The sequence below is a fragment of the Juglans microcarpa x Juglans regia genome, chromosome 8D (assembly GCF_004785595.1).
Source record: "Juglans microcarpa x Juglans regia isolate MS1-56 chromosome 8D, Jm3101_v1.0, whole genome shotgun sequence".
NCBI lineage: Eukaryota > Viridiplantae > Streptophyta > Magnoliopsida > Fagales > Juglandaceae > Juglans > Juglans microcarpa x Juglans regia.
Genome location: NC_054608.1, coordinates 16,381,601 through 16,392,926, shown reverse-complemented (window position 1 = coordinate 16,392,926; position 11,326 = coordinate 16,381,601). Strand labels below are relative to the sequence as shown.

The 11,326-nt window shown below is 35.8% G+C and overlaps 1 protein-coding gene and 1 long non-coding RNA gene across 2 annotated transcripts; both read right to left on the bottom strand.

Moving 5' to 3' along the window:
* Positions 1 to 2,621: 2,621 nt before the first annotated feature.
* On the bottom strand, positions 2,622 to 4,006 carry LOC121243410. Its single transcript, XR_005936127.1, has 2 exons — positions 3,905 to 4,006; positions 2,622 to 3,671 (listed from the first exon to the last, which is right to left on the bottom strand). It is a non-coding gene; the product is annotated as an uncharacterized LOC121243410 (long non-coding RNA).
* A 258-nt stretch (positions 4,007 to 4,264) lies between these two features.
* On the bottom strand, positions 4,265 to 5,007 carry LOC121243409 (copper transporter 5.1-like). Its single transcript, XM_041141529.1, has one exon. The coding sequence runs from the start codon at positions 4,833 to 4,835 to the stop codon at positions 4,398 to 4,400; it is 438 nt and encodes a 145-aa protein (XP_040997463.1). The 5' UTR covers positions 4,836 to 5,007; the 3' UTR covers positions 4,265 to 4,397.
* Between the last annotated feature and the right edge of the window lie 6,319 nt (positions 5,008 to 11,326).

The following is an 11,326-nucleotide window of genomic DNA, read 5'->3' as shown; positions in this document are numbered from 1 at the left end:
AAAGAGAAGTAAATCCGTCACCAAATTAGTGGGTGAAAATTGCATCCCAAGTGTTTGTTTAATTGCTTCTTACAAGTTTAAGTCAACTTCCGCACATTTTCTTTAAATCTCGATTCTTAGCAATTTTAGAAAAAGAAAAATAGATTCACTTTTATTTTCAGCTTTACTTATGTTTGATCATCCCGACAATTTCACTCATAATTCATTCCACACTCTCTTAGTAAATAGCCCCATTTAGATGTTAATATTGTTAGCGGTTAATTTCTAAAATTTATTTTTCTTTTTTTATTATTATTTTTTGTTCATTGCTAGCTCATTTAGTTTAATCTTTTCTTATCATTTTAAACTTTCGTGTCACTCCAAATGGTAATATGTTGTCTTGCGAAAATGAAATGTTTGCTAAATTCTCATTGTCCCTGTGAATTCGATCTTGGGATTTACCCTTGTATTACTTTGACAGCTTCTACGCTTGGAAGTCAAAATTAAAAGCTGATCAGAGCTCCTCCTGTTGTTGAACATCAGCCTATTTTAGGTCTAAAGGGAATGACTAAGAATCATAATAAGTGGTCCTTCTACTGGTTTGTGTTTCTGCGCACATCCATGGCCCGTAGTTTGATACTTCAGTTTTGGTTTGGAGAGATGGACACACTTGTTGAAGATGTCCTAAACATATCCGCAACAATAGCAAAACTCTGATAACTGTTCATACTTAAAACTAATCCATGTAGCTGGCTTACGCTTGCTAATCAATGGGAACTTTCAGGAAGCAGTTTTTCTACATTTATTTCAACTTGTATGTGCATGTATCATCTGAAGTGTATACCTGGGCCTTCAGATTTTTCAACTTGTATGAAATTTCTGAGCTTGACAGGTATCTTCTCTGCATTTACATTAGTCATAAACACCCGGGGAAGCCCATGAATCTACACCCAAAATATAGACATTTTTGTATCAACTTCAAGGAGGCTTAAACCAAGTGGCCAGCTGCAGATGACCATATGAAACCCTTTCATGTTCCATGGCCTTCAATCCAAAATCCTTTGTTTTTCATTCTCATTTGAGAAAGTGAATAGAAACATGTTGACATCCAAGTCCTCTATGTTGAGCCTAGTCGAGAAGCTCCAATTTAATGGTTGCATGAAGAGCATACTTACAGAGAGGACGAGATGATATTACTCTGCCAATGAGGACATGCGCTGATAGCTGTGATGCTACATCTGTTTCAAGCTCAAGGTTAAGGTAATTCCAATTTGCAAGGATAATACTCTCAGTTGAGGCTCCAACCATGCTTTCCTTAAGGAAAGTGAGGATTTCATGGTATTCTAAAAACAGAGTTGAGAGTACAGAATTCTAAGTTAGACAGGATCTGAAGAAAGGGGAACAAAGGCTTAATGGTTTGTATCAGGTGGTGCGGGCGGTGAGTTAATGCTGAAAAAAAAAAAAAAAAGAGGGAGCTAATGCTGGAAAAGATAGTTGGTAGGATTCTCAGGAAGGATTAGACTCGCTAGGGAGGTGGGGAGAACTCATCGTGGAGCTAGGGAGGTCACTTTGGTGCGTACACTTTGTTTGTTGTAGTTATTTCCTTCGCAAGTGCTGTGGCCTTGGTTATTTTCTTCCCATCTTCATGATGAGATTGAGGCAATTAAGTACTAATTGGTCCTGGTGTCTCTTCCCCAAGTTGTTCTAACCTCCTTTGTTAGGCTTTATCTCTATATTAGCTTTACAAGGCTGTTGTATTATGTTTTGACAGGATTGTGTATCCTGGGTTATTACTTCTCTGTAGCTTACTATTTTGTGATTTATGATTAATATTATTTTTCTTTTCCAAGAAAACAAGTACAGAAATTTTCTTCCCTACTACATGAGATTGAGGTAAGTGGGATAAACGTGCTAGCTTTCATGAAATTTTCAACAACGATCATAAAGCGGTTTGGTAAAACTTGGGTTTTTTTTTTTTCAAATTTTTTTTGTGATAACTAGACAATCTTTCATTGAAATTAAATAAAGTTCTTACAAATATTGATCTTATCAAGCCAAATACCTTGACTTACAAAACAAGGATAAAAATCCCATCACATCTCAATATTATTGACACCCCAATGCATGTCTTGCCAACTGATGAGCAGCCATTACCCAGTCGATTCACATGCAGGACTTTAACTTCTTGAAAATCCCTCATCATCCTTCGAATATCTTGAAGTAGAAATCCAAAATTTGTTAGAAACTCAAATAGATTATTCAAAGCATGAACAAGTATCAAACAATCTGTTTATAACAATAATTTTGGAACTCCCCATTGTGCACATAATTGAAGACCCTTTAACAAAGTTGTTACCTCAATGAATTCTGCAGAAAAAACTTCCATCTCCACTTTGTTACAAGCCACGAATACATCTCCTTTATGATCTCTAAGAATCACCCCAACCCCAGCTGATTGTTGATCAAAAAAGGTAGCCTCATCCATATTCAACTTCATAAATCCTATAGGAGGTGGTTTCTAGCACGCAACTTTGTTTATATCCTTAGGAGAAACATCAAAAACTTGTAAATGTTTATACTCTAACGGTAAAGAAAGAGCATAATTAACCACTACTCGATTTTGCAAAGAAACCTGCTCATAATTTACATTAACATATTTATTTATCATTGCATGTGTGACATAGGTTGTTATTTGGTAAAATAATAAATTATGCGTCCACAACTCATGAATTCATTCCTTCTCCACCATTGTCTTGATAGCAAGCATAGCCTTCCTAACCTTGACTCGCCACATTCAATGTCACTGCCACCAACAATCTCCCAGAGATCTTGTCCCTGCAGACAGACTCCATACCCGTTTGCCAAGTGCTATAATTTTGATCGTTCAATCAACACTCTAGCCTACTGCACTTGCACTCCTGCTGACCCACACTTTTTCCCTCTACATTTTTCACTCAGCTTTATCTGGCTGCTTGCACAAATGAAGGGCTAGCTCTCTCTGAAAGGACTCGGACAGTTAGACCTCATGATCTACTGCCCCCTCCGGTCTCTCGCGCTTGAAGCTCAGCTCAACGCGTTCTTTCTCACATTCTACCAATTAATTGAATCAGTTCTTTTTTAATCAACTAATTAGAACTAATTACATAGATGATCTGCCTGCTCCACTTGAAGAAAATGATTTCGATTAAAAATCTCAATAAAAGATTTCGATCTAACTAGCCGCATGTTTAAGTCCGCAGCTCTTCAAGAGGTTTTTCCAAGCTTCTTAAAATCTGGAATTTTCTTGCATCGGTGGTAATGGATTTTTTAGGAAATGGTGGACTTTCTATAGAGAGAGAGAGAGAGAGAGAGAGAGTAGTGTTGCCGGCCTTAACATAAAGGTCTTAGACTAGAAGTATGGGTAGAAGAAACGCAAACCAACCAGCTCTGGAAAGCAGAAGCTAGTGCAGCCCCGTTGGCATGGAAATGGCGGATGAAAGGGGGCATCAATCAAGCTCTGATAGAAGGGAATAACAGGCAGATCATAATCCCAGCAGTAAAAGGAGAAGGTAAACTAGAGGCTCATATCAAGGAAATTTTGAACAAGCACCCAGAATGGAAACTCATTCGGATCCCAAGAACAGCAAATTATGGTGCTCATAAAGTGGCAAGTTGGGCATTTGTAGCAATCTGAAAACAGTACTGTCAACAATCTGAAAAGATAATAAAGATTTGTCAGGTGAGTATGCAGGTTTTGAATCCAAGTAAATCATTTATAGAAAGCAAAACTATGGCCATGCTAAACTGACAAAATAACTGATAAGGAAGCAAAAATAGAAGGAATATGCGACAGAACAGATGAAAGCTGCACTTGCAACAAAATGGAAGTTGCTTGATCCAGTCAGTCAAAAGGAAATTTCTTAAGATCTATAGGATGTTGACATACCAAGCAAAATTAGAAGGATATGGAAATAACTCCACCTCTCTTGATCAAGGACCAAAGCTGGTATTGAATAACTCTCCCAACTTTATTGTATAATGACTGCGGCCTTATGTCAAAGAGCTGATTGGCATAATCCCAGCCTTTAAAATGAAGGTCTCGAGTTCGAACCCAATTCTGCAGCCTCATTATATATAAACATAATTAAATTTTCTTGTAATTTTAAGTTCTATAATGATCAATAAATACAACTAGAAGAATACAAATCACCAAAACAATATAAATGTTTTTTATGGTAGAATAGGTCAAGAAAATATACGCTATGTCCGGTTGTATAGGCTAGTTAGTGTAAATCCAAAGACGACCTAAACAAAACTTGTTTTTTTTATAAGCAGAATTACATGCATACATACACAGAGATTCAGATGGCACATTTTTCTTGAATCATTTATCTGATCCAGAAAAATCGCTTTGAAACTTCCCATCAATTAAATGAAATCTAAGCACAAGCACAAGAATTATCTTCGACAAGGGTAGCAACATTGATATCCTCATTCCTGAACAGCAAGTATCCGATCGCAAGGCCCACCACGACGGCCAGGAAAACCCCCACGTTGAACGACATCACCGCCAGCATCAGCAGGTACCCGATCGCCGAGTTGAGTCCGAAGAGCGCCGCCCCACCGATCCTCGCCGCCGACCATCTCGGCCCTCTACGGAAGGGCATCCCTTGCAGCAAAGGCTCCTCGATCTGCGCCAGCGGCTTCCCGGAGGAGACGAGTTTGAGGTGCACGCGCCGGTCCTCCAAGTACTGGTAGAAGGCGGAGATGATGAGGCAGGCGAAGAGGGTGAGAGCGTAACTCGTCCACGACTTGGTTTTCCACGAGTCCACCAGGAGGGTCACCTCTTTACCCCAGTAGAAGGTCATGTGCATCATCTTTTCCGATCTTTCCTTTCTCGCCTCTAACGAGAGAGTGAATTGGGAGAGAGTGAATTTGGAACGAAAGGTGGATCAGGTTCGGAGGAAAAAGATGGCTGCCATGTCTTATAAAAACTGGGTTGCGTATGGGTCGTATGCTTAGCGTTGTCGGATGATGTGAATTCGTTTTGTGATCGTTTGTAGGACAGGGACTTGGGTTCCATAAATGCCCTCGAAAAACGTCATATTTACGCTATATTTAACTTTGTTGTGAATCGTGATTGGGTCTTGCTTTGTTTGGTTTCACTTGGAACGGTTGGTCGGGGAACTGAAAATATGGGCACATTCGGTTCGTGCCGGCTTGATTGGTAGGTAGTACCGTAGTACAAGTCGTACAACTGTACAAGGTTTGCTAATGTGGTTTAAGAAAAAAATGAAACACAAAGTTTTGACAAAAAGTTTTTCCGGCAACATTGAGATATTTGAAAAGAAAAATATATTGTTGATTTCAATTTTCATCATTTCCTTATCATCTCATGAAATGGTATTAAATGATAGGCATTTAAAAAACTTTTCGGAAAGGAAAAAAACCACTCAACCCAGCCAAATTTCCTTTTTTATTTTTACTTTTTTTCTTTTAACTAATATTTATTCATATAAAATGATAAAAAGTGACAAAAATATGTGGAGTTTTTGAAAATGCTAGTGGAGCCTCTCAAACTTATCGTTCATGCATTTTAATTTTTTTATTTATTTTTTATTTAATAATTAAGAAAGTAACTATTAGTAAAATTATATATTTTTTTTTACTTTTTTTTAATGATTAAAAATGTTAAAATATTTTTTTAATAACTAGCAGTATGCCCAACGATATATGTTGGGCAGCCCGCTAGCATGATCCTTTTCTTAAAGTTGAAGGGACAATACAAAAAAAAAACTTTTTTTTTTTTTGTATTTGCAGACGGATTTATTTTTCTTAAAGTTGGGTTTACATTAAGTAAAAGAGTAATACTAAATACAATCATAGGTTGTGCAACAGTATGTAAGCCAAATTTGGTTTTTTTTATTTTTCATAAATATGTTAAAAAAAATTTTAATTTTTAAATTTATGATTCCTTAAAATTATGTCTCAAATAAATTTTTGATAGATTTAATATATGGGTCTCAAAATATTTAATGTTCCTCATAAATTATATAGACCTCACCATTAAATATTATCATATTCACTATATCTCTCATGATTTATATAAAATGTTTGGTAAAATGGATCTTGACCATTTGCTAAACAAAAAAAAAAAAAAAAAAAAAAAAAAAAAAAAAAAAAAACAGGAAAGAAAGAAAGAAAACACAAACGTTTCATACAAATAAAACTATTTTGATAAGTTAAACAAAAATCTGGATAGGAAAGTTAGAAAAATTATAATTTTTAAATTTTTTAGCTTTTTATTATTTTTTTTTTATGAAAATAATTTCATAGACCACAACCTGTCTTTCATCTGATTAAATATGGGACCTATTTAAGCCCTTCCCATTCATACAAAGAAGATAAATCATTAACTTTAGCATAAATTACTTGTACTAAAAAAACGTAATGTTAGACTTAAAAAGTATATGTTTCTAAGATTATAGACTTTAGCATTTTACCAACCCCTAGGGTCAAACGGATATTACCGCAAAGTTTGGCTCAAAGTGTAGTAATATTTGTCCCTCACGAGACTGCAAAGAAATAAAATATGGAATTTACGATATATCATTTACTATTCATTTTTACACTCTATACTTATATTTTTTTTATAAGATTTGAAATTATTTTTTATAGGATATATTGTCTGTTTTTCATAGGATTTAAAGTGTGGGATGTTGAATAGTGACTGATGAGATGAATTTTTCATAATATATATATATATGTATAATTTCTTCGTGACTCTTTTATAACCAATTAAAGTGATAGTTTCTTCCATAAAAATTGTTAATTTTTTTTGGAAGTTTCTATTTTAGCTTAAGTACTTTTAAAGTTAAAGTTGAAAGGACTGTAAAAAGGTTTTTAACTTATTTATTATTTAAATAAATAAAAATAATGCTACTTATCCCGACAATTGGGTCCCGCAATGGGTTTCAATAATTTTTATTTTATTTAGTAATTAAGAAAATATTTTTTAATAATGTGAATTTTTTCTAATGCGTAAGAGTATAAAAAATTAAAAAAAAAATCAAATAGCCATATGCGGATCCGTCTCAGTTTGCACCATCGATAAGTGTAGCAAGACTAAATAAATAAGAGAGCCGCAGTGCCCACCGAAAATTCGATACCGAATCGTATAAATTAGCTTTTTATTTTGCTCGTATTTTATTTTCATAGTTTTTTTAATCATTTTAAACATTTAAAAAAATATTAAAATTTATAAAATTATTATAAAACATTTTCTTAATGAAATAAAAATAAAAAATTAAAACACAATTCGGTAGAGAATTTCTGTGGGAGCAGCGTTTCTCAATAAATAATAGGGCATATGATCCTTGTACTAGGCTGAAATCATGAAACCCTAGAATTAAGGTCATGGCAATTGGGTAAATATCGGGAAACTGTGATGCATTTGGGAGAAATAAGATTTGGTACTTCCAAGGTTGAGAAGGTCGAGAAATGCAGTACAAGGAGAAAGCTGTACTACAGTCACACTTTTTTTTAAGAGACAATTCAAACCGAAGCCATGTATGCAAAGAAGATTGGATAAACACAAAGCTAAAAGTTCGATTAAGGAAAATGGTGGGCAAATAATTCTTATAATTGTTTTATACATTACCTTATAAAAATGCTAGACATAATTATTTTATAATGACTTTCTAATTTGTCATTTTCCTTATATATATATATTTTTTATTTTTGTTCTCATATAAACATTTTCTATATGAATATGTGCATCTATCTCACTTTGATCAATATGTATATATTGCCAAATAGATAAATTGAAAGAGAAAATGATGCAATGATGAATATAGATCAAGCGGATCAAACGAAGAATCGTGATTTCTGACTTCTTGAATTCCCCGCAGACAATCGAGGAGGCCGGACAGTCATGAGATGGTTTACAAGTCGTTTTCGGATATAATTGAAGATAGAGAAAATATTTGGTGTACATATCTTTCTAGTTGAGTCATAGATCATACTTCTAGCATGATTTATGTCATGCGAGCATAGTTCTTTAATAAATTATTTCAATGGCTAATCAACCTAGAAGGATCTCTTTATCATAGAAAACTCAGTTTATACCATCATTTGCAGAGAAAGTGGGGTTGTCTTGAGACTCTTTGTGGATAACTAGTTATGTGGCTTTACCATCTTTGTTGGTTTGTACACTTTGTTTGTTGTATTTATTTCCTTTTCTAAGTGTTGTGGCCTTGGAATATGAATATGATGAAGATGTCCATGCTTATTGTACGTTGAAGTGCTCATAATTTTCATTACTCTTAATTCATAACTCTAAGCACTTGATTCAAACTATTAAATTAAACACTTAGCACACCTTAATCAAGTTAAGGCATGAATTGAACCCTAACTTCCACGATTATAACAGTTTCATAAAAATCACTAACCCTAATTCCAATTTGCATCATCTAATCGCATCATTTATCGATTATATCACATGATAAGCTTCAAACAAAACCTAATTATCGCATCATTTATCAATCGACTCACCACTTACAAATTAGTTTACACATGTTGTTAATGCCAAAAATTACACAACAAGCTAAAAAGAGAGAAAAAGTTATTCTCGACTCGCTATGACGATCTGGTCTCGATCGATGTGGTCTAAAGCCCCTGGAGTGGTCTAGTGCGGCTATGCATATGTCCATGGAAGTGAATAGAAAATAAATACTAAAAATTTAATATAGAGATGGATACACAGATTTATGTGGTTCAGCATATTGCCTACGTCTAATGGGCATTTGGGGAGGAGAAATCCACTATGATATGTTGTTTTACAGTCTCTCCTAGCTTCTCATTTCTCACTGTACAATGGAGATCTTGAATATATTTGTTGGAGAAGATGTTCTCACTAGAACCCCTTTCGAGAGGTTGAAGAAGTTGAAGAAGAAGTTGAAGTCCCCTTTGAACCATCTAACCGTTTCCTTTTATTTGACCCTTCTCTCCGCTTGCCCCTAGGGAGTGGTGAGGACTAGCAGCATTTCCCTTACATGTATGACCTTCTCTCTTCTCTCCACTTTCTCATTTTCCCTTACCGTCCCTTGTCCTCTCCTTGTTTCTCATTCATCTCTCTTCCTTTGTCTTCTAGTGATGGAATCTCTCTCTGGACTAGGCCTAGTAGGCTTACTTTGGGCCTGGTATATTTTATACCCTTCAAATGTCATACACGAATTACAACTAAGATCTTGAACCCGAGACCACGTATATCATGTGTTCATCATTATTGCTCTAAGCTCACATATGAAATCATACTTCCAACTATTTAAACATCATATGAACATATATTAATCTGAACTAAATTTGATGAGAAAAAAGGCACAAGATTTTGGAAAATAATTGCTAAATGTATTCCTTTGGTTCTCGAAAATTCTAAGTGGTGACTCAGGCAAGGCAACCTCTTCTTCTGGTATGATAAGTGGCGTGATCGAGGTCCTTTGTTTTCTGATCTTCCAATGGTGGGTAGTCCTTTACTTAAAGTTAAGGATTGTCAACTATCAAATTCATGGGATGTGAATTTTTTGGTTAGATTGGTGGGGTAGGAACATGTGAATGATATTCTGGAATCTTTAGTAGTTTGCAAGGGAGGATCGGATGTATTGGTATGGATGAAGCAAGATAGTGGTTGTTTTTCTACAAAATCAGCATGGGATTGTATCTGTATTAGGGGGCTCTACTATGAATTGGCATTCTTGGGTGTGGCATAAATTGCTCCCTTTGAAGGTTTTAGTTTCTATGTAGAAGGCTTGGCATAATGCTTTTAGTATGGATGATCGTCTCCATCGTGTAGGTGTGCCGATTGTTTCTAAGTGTGATTGTTGTGATATGGGTAATTATGAGGATCAAAATCATGTTTTGTTTGAAGGAGATTTTGTTGCTCAGTTGTGGCGCTATTGTGGCGCTATCTTTGGGTTACGGCTTCGTGGCAATTGGAAAGAGACAGTGTCCCTTTGGTCTCATCGTGCATCTTCCTCTTCTCAGGTTGGTATTATTGTGGGCATCCTTCCTTCATTTCTTTCTTGGCGTCTTTGGCGTCGTAGATGTGTAGCTCGCAAGGATGGTCGTCTTGAGCCTTTTAGTTTGGTTTGGCAGTCAATTGTTCATTGGATTCGCTCAATCTGCTAGGACATTCACAAAGTTTCGAAATGCTCTAGACATGATTCTCAGATTTTACAATCCTTGCTTATCCTACCTCTAGTTCCGCCAAGGTGATGCTCAAGTTTGGTGGCCTGGCGCAAACCCTCTCAAGGTCGTATCAAGTTAAATACTGATGGTAGTAGTTTTGGGAATCCTGGGCCGTCTGGGACAGGTGGTATTATCAGAGATGATCACAGTAATTTAATTCATGCTTTTGCCTCTCCTCTTGGCGTTGGTTCGAATAGTAGAGCTCAGTTATTAGCTCTATTGTATGGCCTTAAAGCTTGCAAAGCTCTGAGGATTGGTTACGTGGAAGTTGAACTAGACTCACAAGTGGTGGTTTCGTGGTGGAAGCAACGGAGATGTGGGGTTTGGTATCTTGAGGATTTTTGGAAGGAGATTCTTGGTCTTTTGGATTCGATGGTCTGTTCTGTTTGCCATGTCTTTAGAGAGGGTAATAAAGCTGTTGATTGGCTTGCAAAATATGGTGCGCTTGGTCACCACATGGAGCGGCAAGTGATTGGGGAAGTGCCGAGACTGCTGAGAGGTTTAATCCACTTGGACAAGCTGGGTCTTCCTTCGTTATGTTGCTGCTAATTTTTATTACTTTTTGTTGCTCTCTTTCTTTTGTTCCTAATGGTTTTGTGCTTGGTTCTGTTTTGTTTCTTTTTCTTGCATGGGCTAACCTTGTTTTTGCCGGTTGTTTGTGTCTCTTTGGTTGCTTTGTTGGTTTTTTTTCTTTTGGATTATGTTGTACTGTGGTTTTAATGTTCTTTATTTTTTGATGCTTGTGTTTGGGTTTTTTTGTAACTCCAGGTGTCCAGTTTGTAACTACAGTTTTCTTCCGCCATAAGTGAGGGCAATAATTAACTTGAGATACTATCTTCTTTTTTAAATATATATATATATATATATATCTGAACTAAAAGAGATTGAGAGTTATACTAATTACTTGTATAGAGCTTTTGGTGTAGAGGAATTCTCTTGGATTAACTATGAACTAATCCACTTGGGTAGGTTTAATAACTATCGGGATTTGTGAAGAACTTATGACAGACGCTTGAATAAGCACCTAGCTAGGTGAGAGTGAGAGGTTGGCCAATATGAGGAGACATGGCTAAAGGCTTTGTAAATTAGGTCTCATTTGTTTTCAGGAAACATCTCATCTCAC